The sequence below is a fragment of the Mus musculus genome, chromosome 5, assembly GCF_000001635.26.
Source record: "Mus musculus strain C57BL/6J chromosome 5, GRCm38.p6 C57BL/6J".
Taxonomy (NCBI): Eukaryota; Metazoa; Chordata; class Mammalia; order Rodentia; family Muridae; genus Mus; species Mus musculus.
The window spans coordinates 27,481,654-27,505,229 of record NC_000071.6 but is presented as its reverse complement, the minus strand read 5'-3'; the positions used below and the strand labels follow the sequence as shown (position 1 = coordinate 27,505,229).

The window sequence follows — 23,576 nt, the reverse complement described above, 5'->3', positions numbered from 1 at the left end:
GAGATGTAACCAAATGGAATGATTAATAAATACGTTTAAAAAAAGACACATATATGCCAGCCACTTAACTTTACCAATGAAGACTCAGTAGCCATCTCAGAGAGACAGGGAAAGCACCCAGCTGACCTTCCTACCCTGATGACCTCCCAGAAGGAAAGCATTCTTTAGCCCTCTCCACACTGTCTTAAATATCCTTCAACTAAACTTTATATGTCCCAGTACAGGTGAATGCCAGGGCCAAGAAGTGGGAGTGGGTGGGTAGGGGAGCAGGGCGTGGGGAGGGAATAGGGAACTTCCGTGATAGAATTTGAAATGTAGATAAAAAATCTAATAAAATAAAATAATAGACAACAAAACAAAACAAAAAACCAACTTTCTTCTTCTCTTTTCTTATATTCATTCCCTTTCAACTGGTTAACTGCTATACCTCTTGACCTGGAGTTGACTTTATTTTGCTTGGCAATAAGTGGGCGTGCTAGGGCTGAGCCACAGGACAAAAAGTACCCTGAAAGCTCTTGGGTTATAGGTCAGTGCTAGGGCTGAGCTACACCAGAAAAAGGGGTTTTTCTTTCAGGAATTAACACAATCTTGGGGTTTACAGTGTGACCAAATATCCTGCAGCATAAATTAGCAATATTCCCTCCCTTACAGAAATCAAGCTCTCTGACAAGTGTCCTGGTTGTTCCAGGCATGTCTGAGTGCATCATCATGGGAACACGATGACTCCAAGGACATCAGAAATGGGCTCTTGAAGCTGTTGCACATGGCAAATAGAAACCTAAAAAGCACCAAGCCACCCCGGATCCTTATCATAAGGGATAAATTCCTCTTCCTCCTTGTCACATAACTTATGGCAAGAGATCACCATTCTTGACCTTGGCTCAGTGTCCTATGTGCTGCTGAATGGAAGAGTTTCTGTCCAAGAGTCACCAAACAAACCACAGAAACACTGAATTCAGTTAAACAGGGAAGGTTTATTGAATGCACATCCCATGACTGAACAACCAGGGCAACAGCTGAAAACTGTATGCTAGACATTTCTTAGGGACAGCTCCATGAAAAAAACCACAAAGAGCTCATGTACAAGGGCTGGAAATGCTGCCCTGACTCAAGCTGTTTTAGACATAATAGTTCATATTGACCTGGAATTTGGAAGTCTTATGTGAAACATATAGATGTGGAATTTCATAAGATTAACAAACCTCATAACATATAGAACATGACAGGGTACATGGTCTGCATAACTCTGCTCTGAGCCAAGATTTTGTTTTGTTTTGTTTTACATCCATGACTGGGAAGCATATTACAGGAACAGCATGAAATAGACTGCTGGCTTATAACAAATTTGCTATAGATATGGTATGGGGCATACCATACCTAGTGATACAAAGTTATCTCCTTATCAGAGAGAACTTTGTGTCACTAGGAAAGAGGTCTGCGTGACCTTACTATAGCCTTACCTTACAAGGTCCATGGTCTCAACAGAAGCTCTTTGTAAGGAGGGCAGAGAATGTGCTTGTTACCTGTAATAAGGGGCCTCAGCAGTGTTTCTCAGCCTGGTCAGTGCCCATTTCATATCACTCTGTCCATGCAGAGGAACCCAAGTTGTCCTCACACCTTCCCTTTGAGCCTTGTCTAGGCACAAAAACGCCAGGGCACAGTGCTGGTGTCCCACTCCTCACTTATGCTCAATTTTCAGCTAATGTACTTTTTAAACAAATACAGTGTGGTCACTTGCTATTGATAGACTTGACATCTTACTGAGGGCACCAACTGCTTGACTACACCCAACTCTCTAAAAAGTCTGCGCCCTGCGACATATATCAAGATAAATCTGGCATGGAGGTGCATGAACACTTTCCTGTACTGAACATAGAAAGGTGGAGGTAGAAGTATGATGTATGGTTAATTAGCCACCAAGTTCACATTGTGTTCCTGGATTTCATCTCAGGACAAGGAAGTGGAGAGTCTCTGATGGCTTCTGTCTAGCCTCTTGAAAGATTCTCTGAGCTTTGGCCTCAGCACTTAATACTTCCTGCTGGGGCAGCAACACTAAAGGAAGCTAAGATTATCATCGGCACAGTACCACGCTAGCAGCAGTGGATATTACTCAGTTGTTCAGATGATGATACTCACTTCCATTTGTTCTTAAAGTGGGCTGAGGGAAAAAGAGGACATGGTCCTTAGAATGGAAAGATCATGTTCAATTCTCCATCTTCCCAGAAAGAAAGACTGGAAGGGAGAGAATGGTAAGTTCTTTATAATAGACCAGAATTGGCTAGTGAGGCCTTGGATGTAGTGTGTGTTTCAGTGTTGTTTTCTGAAACAGGGTCTCAAATACCCCATGTGGACCAGGTTAACCTTGAGCTCAGACAATTCTGCTTCCACTTTCCTATATTTGGGCTTCCAAGTGGGGTCTCCAAGTACTGTGAAAACAGAACTGGTCATTGTGAGAGACCTGGATAATCTAATGCTAAGGCATGTGCCGCCCAGTATAGCAAGAGCCATTGTGTTCTATGTCTGCCCCCTATTTCAGAGAGTTGCTGTCATATGACAGCCAATCATCAACACAGAAAAACAACTTGACGCAGAGCAAAGTCATGGTGTCCACATCCTGTTATGTTCTGTATGAGGCTTGTTACTCTTACAATGGTCCATAAACCAGTCCATGGGACCCCTTAAATTAGGGGTTAATATGCAGTTATATCTAAAATGGCCTGATCAGAACAGACCACTGAATACTTCCCTAACTTTAAATGAACGAAATGTGTTTTTTTCATTTGTTTTTGTTTGTTTGGTTTGGTTTTGGGGTTTTGGTTTTTGGTTTTTTGTCTTTATAAGTTAACAAAGATAGATTTTTGAGGCTATGGCTCAACCCCCAAAACCTGAGCTTTCTTATCAATCAACTTTAGGGTCTGCCTTTAATGAATTTAATGAATCATTTAATGAATCATTCATGTTTGACTGAGATTGGGTTTTGTGTGATTTGGGGGGCCAAACATGAACCCAAATACAAGATGCTAGGCCCTTGCTCTGTAAACTAACCTATGTCTATTGTATTTCCCTATATCTTCTGTCTGCACATCCACACCTCTGTTGAATATATTATTTATTACATACAGAATCTCATGGTGTACAACACAGAGGGCTGTAAGCAATACTGCTTGGTGAGTTTGGTGCAGTGAGAAAAGCCCCTACAGAATCTGAGGACCACCCATTGGTGGCTCTAATATTTCAGTTTCCTCTGCCAAAAGATCTCTAGACTGTTGTCAGAAGCATGATGACTGCATGTCTCCCTCCTAAGGGATCTTGGGGCAAATTTCAAATGCTAAGCACAAGGCTTCATGAGTATGGCCCCTAACATACACCCACACTGCAACCGGCCCTGCAGGCTCAGCCTGGATGAGATTTCATGCACCTGTCCATGATGAGACAGGAGTAGATTTTGGCTGCATATTTGAACTGGTATGATTTCTCAGTAGTTTTTAATGGCTCCTATTGCTGATTGAGGAAGATTTAAGGTAGGATGAGATATTTCTGAGAAGGGTTTGGAAAGGAAACACTCAGTTAGATACATAGGAATTACTTAGGTGTTGCCAATCAAGCCTAGAGCAAACCCTGGCTTTGGAAGGAGGATGTGCTCAATGGCTATGCCCCAGGAAAGGGCAGCTCAGCTTCCTGTCAGTACAGAGAGAACATTAGCAGGGAACCAAAGGCTGTATGTAGTCCATGACATCAGCAGTTCCTTCTTGGACATTCTATTGTCTCCTGGAGAGTTCTTAGCAACCTCTGTGATGTTACCAGTGTTGTAGTGACAACAAACTCACTGAGATTTCTCAGTCAGAGGCTGGACATTGCAGTGATGGCCTTGTTTGCCCGACTTGGCAGACTTTTTCAGAGAGCCAATGTGGATGGGAGAGAGACCAGAGAGGGGAGGGAGGATGCTGGCCTTCCACCTGAGAGTAATGAAGGACGAAGGAGGTGGAATTGGCGAATGTGGAGTAAGTCCTGGGAAGTGGATGTTGAGCTTCCTGGTAGGGGTGGCCTGAGCTGGCCTTTCCAGTAATGTGGAACTGGAGACTCTGGGTAGCGAAAACATTTCCATGGTTATCCAAATTCTTGAACATCAAAGATTTCAGAACAGTACTTTTCCATCCCCTAAGGAAGGAATTGACAAGGTCAAAGCTGTTATGCCATGAACTTCAAGTCTTTTTTTGCACTGGGTATTGTGGGTGTTACATGGGGACAGAATGAGACCATCAGGAGTGACAGCGGGTCTAAGCAATGCCAGTTTGAGGGAGGGAAATCCTGCACTTCAGTCCATGGCTTCTTTTAGCTCCTGTAGTTATCTGACATTAGTGTCAGGGAGAGAATGGTGCTCCAGACCCTGACCTCATGGTCTCAGAACTGCTCTGACCTCCTGTTTGTGACAGTTCCTACCTTAACTTTCTTTATCACCAATTGTGGATGGCAGGCATTTCTACACTGTAAACAAAGAACTATCAGTTGATAGACCCACAGGGGGATTCTATTCCTACTTCTGGGATGGTTTGTGTTTCCGGGGGGGCGGCGGGGAAGTTGATTATTGTGTTGACTATGTTCTCCCCCTGCATGACTTTTTAAGCCAATTCCTTGGCTTAGAGTAACAGGTAGAATATCTGAGCATCTCCAATATCTCAAATACTTTTGAATAGTGTATTTATCATCTGACTTGTGAAACCACAGGGCTCAGGGCTCTGAAGCCAAATTGTACCCTGGAGAAGACATCTCTCTGGTCCTCATAAGCATGTTTAAGGAGAATGAGGAAACATCTGCCTACTTACATCGCCTGATCTCTCTAGAGTGATGGTAGAACTGAGATCCACTGAGAAGAAATCTCATGCTGGCACCAATCTCTTGGTGGTGTCACGAGGTTACAGGCATTTTTCCTTCTCTGTGGTCAGTCTACACTCTTGCATTCTCACATCTAATATTCTGGTATTCATCTACCTACAGTGGCTCACAGACTGACATCATCCCCTGTACCTGTCATAAGCAAGAAGCCGTTTGAGAAGGAAGAGAAGGAGCTGATCAAAAAGATCCAGCTCACTACCGAGGAGACAAATGAGCTGAGAGATCGCCTGATCTACGTGACCGAGGGATCCATGAACAAGAGGTATACATTGCTCCAAAACCTGTGGTGTCAGTCTGTGGTCTGCAATGCCTCCCTCATCTTATGCTTTTAAAGGGTTGGATTCTAGGAAGCTATAACACCAGAACATAATTGGGCCCCACTTCATGCCCCTAAATACTTATTAGAGGAGAGGCTGCACCTGAAGATTTGTCAGGAGTGAGAAGGGAAATAGACTCTTCTGCTCCCTCCACTTGAAAAGAGGAACTTGGAGTCTGAGTGAAGAACTCAGGGATAGAGGCAGTGATGATTTCCTAGGGTTCATTTGGAAAGCCTTTGACAGGAGGTTTCTAGGTGATGGGAGTTTGTGGTTGTGTTTTTACTTGTCTCGCAGGTGACAGTGCTGGCACCTCCAGGTAGCAGCTGGAGGGGCCTGGTCCCACGTGGCTCTTCTCAGTGCTTGATTAGAATGCCTGAACTTCATGCCTGTCCCTCCTTGTCTGTGTGCCTTATAGTCTGAAGCAGTAATGTTGCATACATTATTCTACCTCTCATTGTGTTCCCTTTGTCTCTGTCTCTGTCTCTGTCTCTATCTCTTTCTCTCCCATTCTCTCACTCTTTGTTTCTCCATCTTGTGTATAGGTCTAAGTCTGTGAGTCTATGTGCGTGCACAGGTACTGACCTGTGAATATGTTTTGTATGTTTTTATTTCTCTCCACAATTTGGAATCTAGGGGTAGGTGTTTTGGCCTGAGGATTTACCTGCCTAACAGTTTCCAGGTGAGGTGGGTCCTGAGGTCTGGTAGTCCTCACTTTAAATAGCATTGCACTTTGACTATGTGGTCACAAGTGTTCATACATTTGTATCCCTTGGGCAGATTATAAATCTGGGGTGATGTCTGGCCTCATCTCCAGAATTATGTGTAATATCTGTCTCTACAGTATTAGGTGTCCAGGATTTAGAATCCCTTTTATGAAAACAGGAGAAACACCATCACAGGTGTCTGGTGGGCAAAGACCCGTAGCCTAGGCTCCTGAGAACATAACTGTTAGTCTGCCCTTCAGCCCTTCTGAGTAAGGCAGGGAGCCAGGGCACCCTCCATCTGGATGCCTAGCTTCTGGTGTTCTGGGGCCAGGATAGCCAGTTTCCCAAGGTTAAGAAAATCCCAGCATTTAGAATGCAGAATGTGGTTTCCATGGCTGCAGTAGTCCAGGACCCAGCCTGAGTTCATGTGCTACTAAAAGCCTAAGTTCATGGAGTTCTGTCTTCCTGGGGCCAGGCCCTACCACAGGCAAAATCGACATTATAAAGAACTAAAATTAAAGGAGAAGGAGATCATGACATATCTACACGACTTAGAGATGAAGAACATGGAGGCCCGAGAGAACAAGCAGGAGCTCAAGAAGGAGATAAATTTCTATCGGTAAGTTCTTGTCAGGAAGGCCAACACTTGTGAAATGGCCATTTCTACCTTCCTTTGTTTCTGGTCTGGAGAGTCTGGAGGTCTCTTTCTATCCTTTCTGCTTTTTAGCCATCAGTGTGCCTTGGATCTTTTGGACTCAGTTTTCCTAGGTCTCTAAGAGACTCTTACCACTGCCAGTGTTCTCCAGGCATCCTCATGAGCCTCTAAACAGACAAGTGATTCAGATCATGAGAAGGTTATTATGCTGTACTGGGCCTCTGGGGCTCAGGCAGGTTTTACAGAGCTAAGTGAGGTGTAACACAACGATAGAGTGCCCTCCCTGTGGTTCTACTGACTACCCTGATTGTAGTTGCACCCTACTAATTGGTATTGCCCCAATGCATGGGTTGTCATGGGTAGATGTAGATCCCTCTTTCTTTTGGAGAAACATGGACCCTTTTTGTTGTTTGGACTGCAGCAAAAATTTCTTCTTCCTTGAAATGGCTCTTTGCTGTTTGTACAGCTGCCATGGATGTATTGAGGTGGATTGTATTAGGTCTTCATGGGAACCAGGGTACAGGTCAGGTTAATGGGACCTGTAAGTAGAAATGGGAGGAGGAGGCTGCAGGATCTTACTATGCAGAGTGTGTTTCCAGTAACCTGCACACCCGGATCCTGCTGGAGGAGAATCTTATAAAGAAGAAGTTGGCGATATTGCAGCAGGAGAGCAAGGAAGTACTAGCTAATTGGGCCATCATTCATCAATGTTTGGTGGAGTTGAACCTGAGTGGTAAAGACAAACAGGAGAAGACCAGCAACCTGAAGACTCAAGAACATCAGGTAGGGACAACCAATTCAGTCAGGCTATGACTATCTGATACCATTGGCACATTAGATCTATCTTTGCCTCCCCCCGCCAACTTTCTAGTCCATACTTCCAAGCAGCCACCCTCCTCATGGAATGTAGCTGTTCTTTGCTCTGTCTTCACACAAGTATTCTGGGAAGTCAGCCTCTTGTGAGACACTGAATTAGCCTCTTTTGAGACACTGTTACCACTGGTAAGTGTACTTTCAACTCTGCTTTAGTCTGCAGTCCACTCAGGGTGACAGGTGAACAACATGTCACATTCTTGCATGCATGTCTTCATGATAGGTGGAATGCTATGTGGAGGTTTGAGTGAGTTCTGGGTCCTTAGACAGGAGACAGGCAGAGGTCATATGACATCCCAGGTACATACACCTTGGAGGGTTTAAAGCCAAGTACAAATGTCAAATGATTGCTTCTCATTATCATTGATCTGGGTGGCATGTGGCCTTCTCCTTTCTTCCTGTAATCCACTGAGGTCTCTTCCTTTGCCATGTTCTTGTTTGGAGCTGATAGAAGCCTGAGTTGATCTTTTTCAGTCCATGTTTTGTGACTGTTTTTGAATACTTTGCCTGTCTGCAGTTTTCAAATCTGTAATTTCAGTTAAAATATTAATGTTGACTGTCAAGTAAAGTTGAGGTAGTGGGAGACTGCAGCCTGAGAGCTGCCATGCCCTTCCCCACCATTCCTGTGTCTTAGTAACTGCCTTCCTCTCCCAGGTCTCAGAAGCTGCAAGAGAGCTGGGAGTGGCCACAGCTGAAGAAGACAGCATCTTGCAGAATGAGTTGCCATGCCAGGAGGCCCCTGCTGAGCACCATCCCCAGCACCCACCATCTTCCTCGGATGAATCTTCCTCAGATGAATCTTCTTATAGCACATGTCCTTCCTGGGAATAGGCCCTAACGAGGAAGCCATGGCTGATTCAGGGCATTGTTCCCTTTTCTCTTCAGGCAACGACTCTTGGTAGAGAACTGAGGCGGCTGCCCTGCTACCAAGTGTCCAAGAGGAGCAGCAGGCTGGAGGGCTGTGCTGCTAAAAGTGCAGAAAAAAGCTGCTGAACAATAATTTTCCTTTAGAGTTTTGGTTGAAGTTTTCGTTTTTGTTCTTTGAATTGTTGCTATGTTATTTAGAAGTTATATGTTCTCGTTCTTGTATTTTATTGTTTGTTTTTGCCATTATCTCTATATTAACTGAAGTTTTAAAACCTATTTTTTAAAAATTCTATTTCTTATGCATAAAAATTGATTTGCAAGTAGTGACTCTTGAGACCATCTTCCTTATTCAGGTGTTCTATCCCCTGCTGTAGACCTAGAACTCACATCCAGAGATGGATCTTTGTAAGTTCCAGGCAGTCAGGGCTATATAGTAAAGTCATAGCCACCTAGGGGTATACAAGGTGATGATCTTCGTGTGTCGATAATTTTACTTACCCCATGGACACACACTTGATGATGTAATCACTGCCATACTGCATCCATGGTGTCATGAATTCTCTTACTGCTAACATATAGCACTCTATAACACACATTCATTCATGATCCCGTGAACCAGATACTGAGTAATATACAGCCATTGTTCTAGAGCTGCTGCGGATATAAAAACACTCAGAAAGGAATATAAAATAAATCAGGAAGGCCAGAGCCATGTGCCTCAGTTTACTTGCAATAGACCATCAGTGATTGAGGAGAGCAATGGCTTCCCTTTGGTTCTGGCCTGAAAGGGTCAGAGCCGTTAACTGGGAGAAAGTTCAGGGGTCTTTCCTCCTGAAAGGGAGGGATGTCTAAACATGACTTTCTGTGAGCCAGAGTTTTTTCTTGTTCCTAGTCAAGAGTTAATATTTACCCTGAGAGGAAGATGTCCTTGGGTCTTTAGATAACAGTTTCTTCTTCTGAAATTCATTCTTGTTATGAGAAAATGACTCCAAAAATGATAATATTGTCTGCCAGGTGCAACTAAGTAAAAATGTTATTTTTTGAGCAAAATTTGCAAAGTCATACCCCATGTTTTTAAGCTGTAGAAATCAGTAAAGCTTTGCTACTTGCCACCAGAGCGGTAGTCCGTCTGTTTCTTTAAGGGGGTTCGAGAAGCTGGTCTTCATCAAGTGATAACCACATAGCAGATATAATGACCTTCCATGGCTTGCTGGGAAATAGCTTTTGATAGATGCTGTTGTCCTTGACCATAAACTTACTGTGTTTCGTTGTTGCTAATTAGGAAGGACACTTGAAGCTCTCCTTTTGCCATAGCAGATCTAAGAGTATATTGTGGAAGTACTTGTTCCAGGTGACTGTGTGAGTATTTACTGAATGGAACTGACTCAGCCTGGAGATGAATCAGAGAGTTAATATGTGAAAGAATTAATCCTGTGCTTCCACAAAGAGTTTCTGGAAAGCCAGGACTTTTAAAAGTTCAGCACCTACAGAAGCAGGGTAGAGGTTTTGATTATACACTGGCACAGGTCCTCTGGGTTTTATGAACTGACTCAGCCAGAGAAAGGGTCATCCGCAACACAGTGGAAAGTGGGTGAAACTTGATTTAGCCCAACTGCCAAGATACTACTATAGTGGTTGGTTCTCCTTCTCCATCTTAGAACTGGAAGGGGCCTGGGTTTTGCAAAGCCTACTCAAGTATGGGTCCTCACAACATTGTGTGGTTTGTTTGGTAAATGTTACCAGATGGATACATTATCCTGGATTTTTCTACTGGCACTTGTGATATGAAATAATATTTCATGTCAGCCCTTACCAGACTAAGCTGTCCTTAATGTGCAGTGTGGATCACATTGTCTCATTTTCTCTCCCAGACTGCAAAACATTCCTAGACTTGGAAGCATGTTGCCAGCCATTCTTTTTTTTTTTTTTTAATTCCTTTTTTTTAAATTGGATTTTACATTTATTTACATTTCAACTGTTACCCTTTCCCAGTTTACCTTCCCCAAACCCCCTATCCCATCCATATTCCCCCTGCTTCTATGAGGGTACTTCCCCACGCACCTACGCACTCCCACCTCACCGCCCTAGCATTCCCCTACACTGGGGCATCTAGCCTTCACAGGACCAAGGGCATCCCCTCTCATTGATGCCAAATAAGACCATCCTTTGCTACATATGCAGTTGGAGCCATGGGTCCTCTCTGGAAATCAGTCTGGCGGTTCCTCAGAAAACTAGACATAGTACTACCAGAAGATCCAGCAATTCCTTTCCTGGGCATATACCCAGAAGATGTTCCAACATGTAATAAGGACACATGCTCCACTATGTTCACAGCAGCCTATTTATAATAGCCAGAAGCTGGAAAGAACCCAGATGCCCCTCAACAGAAGAATGGATACAGAAAATGTGGTATATTTACATAATGGAGTATTACTCAGCCATTAAAAACAATGAATTTATGAAATTCTTAGGCAAATGGATATATCTGGAGAATATCATCTTAAGTGAGGTAACCCAATCACAAAAGAAGTCACTTGATATGCACTCACTGGTAAGCCCAGAAACCTAGAATACCCAAGATACAATTTGCAAAACACAAGAAAATCAAGAAGAAGGAAGACCAACGTGTGGATACTTTATTCCTCCCTAGAATAGGGAACAAAATACCCATGGAAAGAGTTACAGAGACAAAGTTTGGAGCTGCAACAGAAGGAAGGACCATCCAGAGACTGGCCCACCCGGGGATCCATCCCATATACAGTTACTAAGCCCAGACACTATTGCATATGCCAGCAAGATTTTGCTGACAGAACCCTGATATAGCTTTCTCTTGTGAGGCTATGCTAGTGCCTGAGAAATACAGAAATGGATGCTCACAGTCTTCTATTGGATGGAACATAGGGCCCCTAATGAAGGAGCTAGAGAAAGTACCCAAGGAGCTAAAGGGTTCTGCAATCCTTTAGGAGGAACAACAATATGAACTAACCAGTACACCCCAGAGCTGTGTCTCTAGTTGCATATGTAACAGAGGATGGCCTAGTCAGCCATCAATGAGAGGAGAGGCCCTTGGTCTTGTGAAGATTATATGTCCCAGTACAGGGTAATGCTAGGGCCAGGAAGCAGGAGTGGGTGGGTTGGGGAGCAAGGTGGGGGTGGGCATGGGAGCTTTGAGAATAGCATTTGAAATGTAAATGAAGAAAACATTAAAAAAAAAGCAGTAAAGATGATAATTTCCCATAGGTGAGGGGAAAAAAAAAACCTACCCAAGGATATGAATGCCCTTTATAAAGAAGAGGTCAAATATTTAGGGAAATCATTTATGGAGGACACTTGAAAATTGAAATACCTTCTATCTCCTTGAATTGGTAGACTTAGTGCTGTGAAAATGATCACTCTAACAAATGTAATTCAAAGATAGCCATTATCAATCAAAATTTTGTGACATTCTTCATGAAATAGTAAATTCTAAATTTATATAGAAGCTCATAAACATCATGGACACCAAAGCCCTCTTGAGAAAAATAAACCGTACTGGAAGAGTCACTGTTCCTTAGTTCTAAACAATTTTATACAGAGCTTTAGTAATAGGAACATTGTGGTAGTAGCAAAAAGACACGTAGGCCAGTGGAAAAAAAAGAAGACAAAATTACTAAATATAATTTTAGTGATCTCATATTAAAAGGTGCCAAAATAACATACAGAAGGAAAGACAATATTTTTAAGAAATGGTGCCTTGAAAACTGCACATCCATGTACATTATATAAAATTATTCTTGTATCCTTCACTCTGCACAGGATTATATTCCAACTAGATTTATAATGCCAAAATATACTCTAAAAGCTTATATATAACTACATGTAAGTGTACCTTCAAGCTCTCATCAAATATTTAGTTATATAGCGAGTTGAAACTACTACAAATATGTATAACCTGTGTAAATGCAAAGAACAATTGGTCACGGGGTGCCCATCCTCAATATGTACATCTCAATGCAAACCCTATACTTAAGTATTCAAGTGACATCACAGAAGAGAGGAAAATGAAGTTTGGAAGAGTCAGAATAGCAGGATACAGTTGCAATATCTTCTAGACACGACAGGAGGCTGTACCCATGAAATCTCAACTATTTAGTTGTCAAAAATAAGGTGTTCACAATGAAATAATCAGTTTATATTATTAATGAGTAACAATAATATAAAAAAAGAAGTTATGGAATTGATACAGAAGTAGAGGGTAGGAGGCACTGAAAGATTTGGGAAATGGGAAAGGAAGCATGAAAAAGCAAATACAGATTCATACAATAATTAAGTATGAAAAAATTTAAGAAGTTAAAAAAATTAAAATGAGAACTGCATCTTGGTTATATATACTAGCTGATTTATACTAATATTTTCTCCTTTAAAATGTAAAATATTTTTAAAAACATTAAAACTTTTCCCAGCCCCCCCAAAATATAGACACTAACTATGGGAAAGGGAATGATGTCCCTGCATTCATTCATGCGGGCATACTTGCATATATTCATTCATTCATTCATTCACACATTCATCCATGTGTGCATTAGTTAATTCATGCATGCATATATATGCTTGATCACTCATTAATGCATTCATAAACACATTCATTCAGTATTTGTTTAGCTGACATATTCTCTACCATTAAGGAGCATAATTCTATCAAGAGATACCCTTTATCCCATAATCTATCATCTAATGGCAGAGATAGCATTAATGCACAACATCCTAGAAATACTTGGCTTCTGGTGGCATACTTACACATCTGGAAGCTTGACTGCCCCTCCTGGTGTAGGGTTCTTGTGAACCAACTTCAAGACACAGACAAGACCTCCTTGTAAGGATAGTGCTCAGAGCCAAGGTGCCATTTTTCTAGGTACACAATCCACTTTTTTTTTTTTAATTTCAACACACATTGGTGGCATGTGTCTGGGGTTCACAGAGGACACAGGACTTTAGTTTGCTTTGATTTCCTTTATGTGCACACCCTGGGAATCTGAATGAACAGCTAGGCTTACCACCACTGGCCCATCATCTTGGTAAGTTCCACATATAAGTTGTTCAGTACAGTAATTGAGAACCATCTAAGAGCTCAGTAAGATTTCATGGCACACCCTTTCAGAGATTTCTGCAAAAGAAAACTTGTGACCCTGGTCTAGGGAGACATTAGTATCTCAGTTGCTTAAGTGTTTGCTATGTAAGTGTGAGGATCCAAACTTAATCTCAACACCCACATAAAGGCCAGGCATGGTGGTGAGTACACAGGCAAAGAGGAACCCCAGGACTTGGCCAGGCAGCCTGACTGAATATGTAAGATCTGGGATCTACTGAGAACCTCTATATGAAAACAAAGTGGATGATGGCTGAGGAAAGATATTCATGGTTGACCTCTGGCTTAGATGTATATGCATACTCTGTGAACACACACGCACATGCACGCGCGCATGCACACACACACACACACACACACACACACACACTCACATGCGCAAGAGAGGGGAGGGAGAGAGGGAGAGGAGAAAGGGAGAGGAAAAGGGAGAGGGAAGAGGGAGAGGGGGAGGAAGGAAGAGGGAGGAGGAGGGAGGAAGGGATGGAGGTAGGGAGAGAAGATGAATCTGAGACCTTTGTAGGTAGCTTTCACGCACCAGACTTACTAACAATGCAGTATACATCATTATCCAGCCAAGACCTGCTGTTTCTCTCTCATGCTAAGTAAATTAGAGACCAGATGGCTTAGAGCCCTGGATATAATGGTTCCATAAACTACATCTGTGTCCATGGAAATGCAGTTTTGGCACAGAGATGACGATGAATCTGCATGTCAGCAACACTTGTCAGGGGCCCTCACAGGGACCTCTTCCTGTGCACACAACACATGCTTAGCAAGGATGCTGGGAAGGCTAATCATGCACACAGCTGCGTCTTCCTACTGCGGAGCCCCAATCTGTTCTTCTCACATGTGGACTTTCACTCACCTGGGAACAGGAGAGCACCTTTGTTCTGCTCACGTTCTAACACCCTTTGGTCAGCTTGTCAATGGAGGCTTGACTGAGAAGGTGCTGCAGCCAGCCTGTGTTGTGGAGGGGTGTCGTCCCTCATGTACTCATTTCCTAAGCAGTGTTTAAGATACTCTGGGAGTAGAGGGAGGGAGGATAAGTGCTCTAGGGTGACCCTGAACGCATCACTGCTCTCTCAAATGTCATTCTGTTTGCTGGTTTAGAGCACTCACAGTGTGGCCCGTTGGCAAGCTTACTTCTCTGATAGTCATCACTCAGTCCAGGGCTGAGACACAGTGTCACTGTCCCTTTACCCCAAAGGCCATGTCTCACTCTATCCCTTCCAAATCTGTTCTCATGTGACTTCCAGGAAAGGCCATTTGCACCTTCCTTGCCTGTTGAACCCTTTGCTCTGTCCACCCTGTTCCTATAGGGCACGTATCACCCCCATCATATTCCAAACCACCCCTTATGGTCTCTTCCTGCTAGGACCTGTCATTTCAGAGGCAGGAGCTTGGCCTGTTTTATCCATTGGGGTGTTCTCTGTGTTAAAAAGAGTGTCCAGTAGACACTGGGGCCATGCCACCAGTACAGGATGCATAAGTGTTGGCTAACAGAGCTCAGTGGGGATGCAGCAGGCTGCTATTTCTACTTTTTAGTGTTACTGTGTGGAGGTCAAGAAACAAACTCAGGTGTTAGTTTTAGCTTTCACCTTGTTTGAGATAGTCTCTGTTTGCTCTTTGCCTCTGTGTATGCTAGGACATGTAACCCATAAACTTCAGGGGGTGGGGGTTCTGCTGGCTTTCATGTCATCATCATAGGAATCCTGGGGTTACAGGTGCATGATACCTCACCTCATATATGTGGGTCCTGGGGATCTGAACTCAGGTCTTTTTGTTTGCACAATAAGTACGTCATACTTTCCCCACTGAGCCATAGCCCATCCCAGTGTTATTTTTAGTGACATGCCTTAAACCAATTGTGATGGTTTGTATATGCTTGCTTGGGCCAGGAAGTAGCACTATCAGGTGGTGTGGCCTTGTTGAAGTAGGTGTGTCACTATAGGCATGATTTTAATACCCTAGTCCTAGCTGCCTGGAAGCCAGTATTCCACTAGCAGCCTTCACATGAAGATGGAGAACTCTCAGCTCTTCCTGCATCATGCCTGCCTGGATGCTGCCATGTTTTCACCTTGATGATAATGGACTGAACCTCTGAACCTGTAAGCCAGCCCCAATTAAATGTTGTCCTTATAGAGAGTTGCCTTGGTCATGGTGTCTGTTCACAGCAGTTAAACCCTAAGACACCAACTATTTTTCTTGACTTCTATCTTTCTTCTTTTTGGTCCCCAGGTGGACCAAGGGGTCAGAGGAGGCTGCTAATGCTGTTCTGAGGGAACTCTCAGTCCTCTGCTCCAGCACTATTGTAGTGTGCTGCCAGGCTATGGTCTTTCTTACTTCTCTGCCTGTTTGAGACACAGTCTTTGTATGTGACCCGTGCTGGACTCAAATTACTAATCCTTCTGCCTCAGCCTTTCCAGTATTGTCAGATGTGTCCATCGATTCACTCTGTGATCTTACTTATCCTGCGGCAAGCACAGGAGTCAGAGTACCCGAGTTCTCTTTCTGATGCCCCTCCAACTCACCCTGTGACCCTAGCCAGGCTGGCCTAGAGCTCCTTAAAGAGAGTTCTGCTCCTTGGCTTAGGCTGCTTAGAATCTGTCCATGACAGGATGACCTTTTTCTCCCTGAAGACACAAAGCCAGAGCCTGCATCTGGTGCTGGGCTTGGCAGCTGTGGCCACTTTGGATGGCACAGGACCAAGGCTGTTATATTTAGATATGGAAATATCAATACTCTGAGTCAGTTTAGTCTTTGTCTTGACAGTTGCAGTCCCAGCATACAGCAGGGCAGATGCCACATCCCCAAATCTATGTGCCCCTTGTCCCTGTGGCTCCTTCCTGACTTCTAGTGGTCCTTTCTTTCTCCTGAAGAGAAGCCACAGAGAAACACTGCCAATTAGCTCTCCTCAGATCAGTCTCAGGTCAGCACTATGGATGTCACTCCACTTTCAGCATCATATGAGCAGCACCGCTGCCATCCTCTGTATGGCCAGTTAGTACAACTAACATCCTCAGGACTACTATAGACACCACTGCCACCAGCTACCACCAGTCACCACCTGTCACCATAATCAAGGCTGAACCAACCATTCACCTGGATTTTAAGTCTTCATCAATAGCTTCTTCCCTGTGCCTGAGATACCCTACATTTTAGACTCAAATATGTAGTGGAGGGGAAATCCAGAGAGGACCTGACATCACCCAGTTCATACTCAGGGTCTCTCAACCTCAACCAGTGCTCTTTGTGGCTTAGTCTGAGATTCACCAGCTTCAGTGGTCTCTAACCTTACTGCCAGTAATATAATACAAAGAAGCTGGAAGGACGGCACCACATCTACCTTTTCTTATTTTTTTTAAATGACTTCATTGAGAATTTGGTGTAATATATTCATATCATATTCACCTGCTCCCCCAGTACCTCCAGGGAAACCCATCCTTCCTGCCCATCCAACTTTGTGTTCTCTCTCTCCCTAGCCCTCTCTTAATCCCTTTAAAACCCATCAAGTCTACTTCACGCTGCCCGTAAACTCTTTGATGTTCAGGCTTCTACTGGTGCATGGGACCCCATTCCACAAGATGAAATCCATATTAGGCACCATATTCTAGACCAATAACCTGTGTCTAGACAGGTCATGGGCCTTAAGGTAGAATATACCACTCTTATTCTAGTGGGCATCATATTAAACTGACTCCTAATGACTTATTGTTAATAATCATAGAGTAATGCTTTCTCACCCTTCATCAGGGAAGCTTATATTTGCAGTGGATGGTAATCAGCACAGATCTAGAACTGGTCAGAGTACAGAGAATAAGAGCCTGGAGAATGCTCATCCCTTAAGGAAACATCTGTATCATGCCCCTCCTCCCAAGGCTCAGGGGTCATTGAGGAAGAGGAGGTGGAAATGATGCCAGAGTCAGAGGCAGTGGATAGCTATCATGAAATCATGTTTTCTGCATGCACCAGGAGAGCTGCTCAACTATCATTCTTGGTTTTGCCTCCTAGACAAAGCTGCATCCCTCCTCTGGCATATCCTGGGACCCAGAGCTGTAGGCTACCCACTCTCTTTTTGTTTGTCCACTCTTGGCACCATGCAATACAGCCTCCATTATTCTGGCCTGAGACTGTACAGTCAGTAAACATGCACGCACAAACAGAATAGATTATTTTGGTTTGAATAACTGGCGCTTACCTTATTAGTAAGGAAAACTATACTGCCAAGTTATGCTCTTCCATTTCAAATACAGATACAGCATGGAGACAACTTCTGTTTAGGATAAATCTGAGTGATGCAGGATTGAAAGGCTCTGAATAGACAGTAAAGGATGATGCTTAAGCTTGTGAGAGGACTGATACCAGGAAGGACGCTCCAGAAAAGACCAAGAGGTAGCTTTTGATTAATAAAGAGCAAGCTTGAGTTTATGTGTTAGTTTTGGTTTGTCTCTGGCTCACATTCTCTCAGAGAATTTGAAGTTTCCAGACATTCCACTGAGGGACACTCACTCAATTGTCACCTAAGTTACAGGTCTGTACGCATGCCTATGGAGGATCCTACTGACTGGGTTAATTGAGCTGAGAAGACCTGGGCTGACATCATGTGACTTTATAAAGAGGAGAAAGTGAGTTGAGTACAAGCATTCATCTCTCTCTGTTTCTTGCCTATGGATGCCATGAGACTATCTGCCTCGGGCTCCTATTACTGTGGTTTACCTGCCATTATGACTGTAACCTTGACCTGTAAGTTAAAACAAGCCCTTTCTCCCTTAAGTTGCCTTTGCTAAGGCGTTTTTTATTAGACAAATTTGTTTGCTTTTATTTTTTAAATTGATTCTTTGAGACTTTTATAGATTATGCAATGTATTTCAGTCACAACTACCACACACTCCCCTTAATCCCATGCACATCACAGTGTCCTCCACCTCCACATCTCCCTCCTGCACAACTTCATGTCTTCTTATTTTATTTTTTATATAATCTGTTGACTCCAATTAGTGATACTCACATGCTCTTGAATGTAGGGCTTCCCACAGCCCTTAAGAAATGTACTTTATCATGGCAGCAGAAAAAAACAACTGCCATAGATATGGGCCACTTTGCCACGTGAGTGAGAATTCCAGATGCTGCTTATCAGCATATTTATTGCTACTTTATTACAACTTATTTTAATAAGATCATGACAGTGGAGGGAAAAAGGCATCATTTTCCTAGTTAGAGCAAAAACCTCCCTGATTCTCGCTCAGCATGCCCCATTTACACAGTGAAATAAAAACCCAAGAATATTAGATCAGATGGGATAAGCTTTTCACAGCAGAGTACAAGGCACTTATCTGTGTGCAAATTTCTCAGCTAATTACTTCAATCAATTACTCAGTTACCACACAAGGTCACTACAGGGTGACCCAGCTGCCAGCAATCTGGAGTCACGGATGAGTGCACATCCCCAGCTATGTAAAGACCAGAGACAAGCAAAAGAGCAGTCCTCAGGTCTGTGAAGGTCACAGAGTATAGATAGGGTGTTGTAGAACCTCTAGGTTGCCACCAGTGGTGGGATGGGGGAGGGTTGCCTGGGGAGGAGGAAAGATATGCAAACTTAAGTGAATCACAATCAAATGCAATTATAAGCTGAGTACCCATATCACAACAACAGCATCTGAAGGTCTGAGTACCACCATGTGGCTATTGAGACCATGTCCAACAGTACAGTTGTAGGCCTTTGACAGGGGAGCCTGTTGTGCTGAGGGTGGACTATGACTCAGCAGAAGAAGAGTTTTAAAAAGCAGACTTGAGTTGAGGAAGCACTCAGTAGAGTCAGAAGTGTGAAGTGCAGCCTCAGGAATGAAGGGTACCAGGGCCAACTGTTGCAGAACTGAGGGACAGCAGCCCAGAGGGTTTTCCCAAGAGATGTTGGCCAGGCAGTGATGTAGACACCTGAAACTGTCTGTGGTCCCCAAATTCTGACTTGTGACCCACAGGATATACTAAAATATCTACCATGCATGGGTCTTGCTCATGCTGTCTTAACTTTTGTGAGTGCATAAGTGTAGTTCTCTGTTATACACAGAGAACCCTGATTTATTTATTATTATTATTATTATTATTATTATTATTATTATTATTATTTTATGTGCTCATTCACTGCTCTGGCTCCAACAACATTTCTGTCCCCTCTCCTATACTGGACCCTGAGCATTGGGAAGGAAGTGAGTGTGGTTAAAAACTCAAAATATGAGACACCCACAGTCAAACAGTGGATCAAACTTGGAGATTCTTATGGAAGAATAGGAGGAAGGATTGTGGGCCTCCAAGGCAATAGGAACTTCACAGGAAGACCAATAGAGTCAGCTAGCGTGAATCCTTGGGGCTCTCAGAGTCTGAATCGCCAACCAAAGAACATACACAGGCTGGACCTATGCCTCCTCACTCATATGTAGCAGATGTGCAGCTTGGCCTTCATGTGGGTTCCGAACAACTAGAATGAGGGCTATCCCAAAAGCTGTCGACTGTATATGGGATATGTTCTACTAGTGGGGCTGCCTTGTCTGGCCTCAGTGGGAGAGGAAGTACCTAGCCTAGCAGAGACTTAAAGTGCCAGGGTGGAGAAATACTGGGGGGAAGGGGGGCACTACCTGCTCAGAGAAGAAGGGGAGGGGGAAAGGGGGAAGGACTATGGGAGGGGGTGACCAGGAGGAGGGCCGTGAGTGAGATATAAAGCAAATAAAAAATAAAATAAAATAAAATAAAAAGCAAAAAACCATTCAAAGTACAAGATTTTGAAGAGCTAAGAAAAATGATAAATTAAAAAAGTAGGCACATGGAAAAGTCTACCTTCCTATGAGAAAAGTCTGAGTACCTTCCTACATACCTTTTTTTTTTTTGAGCACATTCACTCACTAGCCCCATGGAGCAGGGGGAAAGCTGGGTTTGATGGGATCTATGGAAAGACACTGCAAAAGCTGGTGAACATGTGCCATTGTCCCGCCATTTCTCCACTCAGTGAAAGAATATAATAATAATAATAATAATAATAATAATAATAATAATAATAAGAAGAAGAAGAAGAAGAAGAAGAAGCAAGCCTAGGACCATCATGCCCAGGGGACAGTTAATGCTAATGTGGGCTGAAGTGGCTCGTGCAGTCTGGTTTCAGTGACCAGAGTCTGTTTGGGTTGACAAATGGCTTTGCAAGATGGAGCAATTCATTCCAGTTTAATGAGCCTTCTGCTCATCAGTGAATGGAACATTCATCACCAGCGTATGGGTAACTGTGTGTATGTCATGCTCATGAGGTGAATGCCAGAGGCAGTTTTTACCTGTAGACACAGAGGAAGGCAACAGGATTACCTTAAAAGATTTTGATTTAATGAGACCATGTCTTAGGAACACACAAATGATTAGTTCAGCAAGGCTCATAGAAATTTGGTTTCCAGGGAGAAACTTGCTCCCTTAACTTGCTGATCATGCTCAAGTTCAGAATACGTAGAAGACAGCCCAGTATAACCTGCTGGATGAAGTCCTAGAATACATAGCCATAGGCCAACAAAGATGAGAATAGTCTCAGTCACGAGAAACCTAAGTTAAGGGTTACTGCTTTCTGTAAGGGCTGGAAGAAACTTTAAATGCAAGGGCATTGAGGTGTACCTCCTACTCAGAAGTTTGCCACAGTGCCTGTCAAGGATGCATGGAGAAAGTGAAGTTATCTTGTCTCCTTGTCAAGATTTAGAGGGGCCCACTGCAAGCATCCCTCAGAAGAAGTCATTCTAGTCCGTGAGGTTCTATCCTTTCTTGATGGTGACAGTTCTAGGGTGCGCTGGAGTAGATCAGGACGAAGAGAAGCTATTTCACCAGGGTTGCTAATGGCATGTCTCTCCAGCATCACACAGTGCCTGTGCTCTGTAAGGCATGTGATGTGAGGCTCGCTTCTGTGGTTCTCCAGTTTGACACCACCCACAGCTGCTCCATTATTATCTGGGTGATCACATGTGCCCGGACAATCTAAGTACCTGATACCTGTCCCCTCTGCAGATGCAGGTACACATTTATTCCCTCAACAAGGCCTAGTGCCTCAGGACCTGCTCCTTGCTGTGTCTGAAAGAGATCCACTTGTATGTGGCAAGCAGTCTATCTTGTGTTGCATCTGTTGACTGATGATATAAATCTCTACATGGCAGCCAAAAGAGAGATGAGTGATGGCCCTGGGCAGAATGGTGGGCTCTCGATTTGACTTTTACAAGACAGAGCTGCAAAGGCATTAGCTTCTACTTCATGGATGTGCTGCTTACTTGTGGAACAGGGTCGTATTACTGTGTAGCTCTGGTTGACCTTGAAATCATGACTGGCTTCCTGAAAGCTGGGAGTAGAGAGCTGTGCTACCATGCTGGGAATAGAACTTCCTGGGCTTCATTTTCCTTATCTGAACAGAGGCAAATGGCTGAGTCATCTTAGAAAGGCCTTCATCACTTCTATGAGGATGTTTTGCTTAGAACAGAGGAGGGTATTGGGAAATACAACCCAGAATTCTCTAAGACCAAGCCTAAACTACATCTGCACATCGAGGCTTGATGACTCCAATGTAGGCACATGGCATGCAGAACCCTACTTATCAGTGTCATTTGGGTATGGCTCCATGGGGTACAAAAGGAGGGACAAGAAGTTGCAACTAGAATAGGTGAGAGGTGGCAAGCATGAATACCAGTGACATCTTCTCCAGTGGTCCTGTAAGTCCTTGTAAGTGTCACCACCTGCTCAATATCACAGGCAACAACCATGTCTGGTCCTTCCAAGAGAGCCACAGCATCACCAAGGTGCTCCAGGAAACCTTCTCTCTCCATAGAAAAGAAGACCCATTACCCATGGGGCTGGGACAGCTGCGGAGTACAAAGCAGGGAAAGGAAAAGAGTGGAGCTGAGACCAGTGGTAAGGAGTGTCCTCCTGAGTCAGGAAACACACATGCTGAGGTGCCTGCTCTACAGGGCCTTTTGGTTGGGCTTTGCTTGCCTGTCCCAGAGACTGAGACTTAGAGTCTTTCTCTGGGATGCTGGGAGGATGAACTCCAGTCTCATCAGCTGCCTTAAGTGGCTACCTTCTTAGCACCTCAACTCCAGTTCCTCTGCCCCAGGCTGGTGATCTTCCTTCTTCCTGTGGAATATCAGGCCACTCCAAGTCCTGGTGCCCAGCCTCCAGCCTCTGCAGGTTTTCAGTGATGGCTCAGACGGTTAGGACACTGGCTCAGCTTCCTTCTCCTGTATCTAGTTTTTGGCATGGTTTCCCTGTCTTATTAGGCTTTCTACATTAGAGATTCTGCAGCTAGACCAAGGTGGGACGTCAATAAGGGCCACTGAACTGTTGACACTGAAGCTAGGCATTTAATTCAGGTTGATCTGATTTTGCGTGTGACACCAAATGGCAGGCAAGTCCTTATGGAGAAATATCTAATGTCCTGAGTGTGAAATGACAACAGTACCGAGGAAACATGAGACCTCCCTCAGATTTGAATGTGAAGATGCTCCCTTTGAAGCTGGCCTTGACAATTCAGATACCATCCACAGCCATTTATATGCCAGTCTAAGATAGACTGAACTGCAGGGACAGAGGAAAGCCAGCAGTTGCCAAGGGCTGGGGATGATAGTGATGCTTGCCTGCAAGGTCAGCCCAAGGAGGTTTTAAGATCAGTAAGGCTTTTCAGGACCCTGACTTGTGGTCTTGGTTATACAGTTTATACAGGTTTTAAAAATCAAAGAACTGGAGCGGACATGAAACTTAACATCTTTAGAAGAGGAAAACAACTCCATTTGTACTACATGATATAAAAATATGTTTCTTAGATGAAAGCAAAGATGGAATTCCCAAAGATGGCAGCCCAGTAGGGGGGTGGCACCGTGACAATGGTTAGCAGTAGTGGCATGTGCATCTGGTGCATTCTGAGCTGTCAGGATCAGCTGTGAGGTGTTCTTCTCATGAATGGCAATGAGACACTTATCAGCAAAATAGATCTCTTGCCTTGTGCCTTATCCAAAGCCCATCTGATTACAGAAATTAATAAAGCCCAGAAGCTGCAAGAGTTTCCAGGCATAACAGGCTTTCTGAACAGCATGGGCCAAGATTCCCTTCACACTGACTCTCCTGCCCTGGGAAGGTCA

General features: G+C 43.8%; 2 protein-coding genes and 1 long non-coding RNA gene across 6 annotated transcripts in view; 1 reads left to right on the top strand and 2 right to left on the bottom strand.

The window, feature by feature from the left end:
• The window catches only part of Dpp6 (dipeptidylpeptidase 6), a 910,144-nt gene that overhangs the window by 222,271 nt on the left and 664,297 nt on the right, over nt 1–23,576 (bottom strand). The gene's annotated exons all lie outside the window — the stretch shown is intronic.
• Nucleotides 1,863–5,024, bottom strand: Gm52769. The gene is made up of 2 exons (XR_003955737.1): nt 4,824–5,024; nt 1,863–4,158 (listed from the first exon to the last, which is right to left on the bottom strand). It is a non-coding gene; the product is annotated as a predicted gene, 52769 (long non-coding RNA).
• Nucleotides 3,838–9,421, top strand: Speer4b (spermatogenesis associated glutamate (E)-rich protein 4B). Its single transcript, NM_028561.2, has 5 exons — nt 3,838–4,001; nt 4,996–5,155; nt 6,390–6,533; nt 7,169–7,352; nt 8,097–9,421. Exons 1-5 carry the CDS (start codon nt 3,863–3,865, stop codon nt 8,271–8,273), a joined length of 804 nt encoding a protein of 267 aa, NP_082837.1. The 5' UTR covers nt 3,838–3,862; the 3' UTR covers nt 8,274–9,421.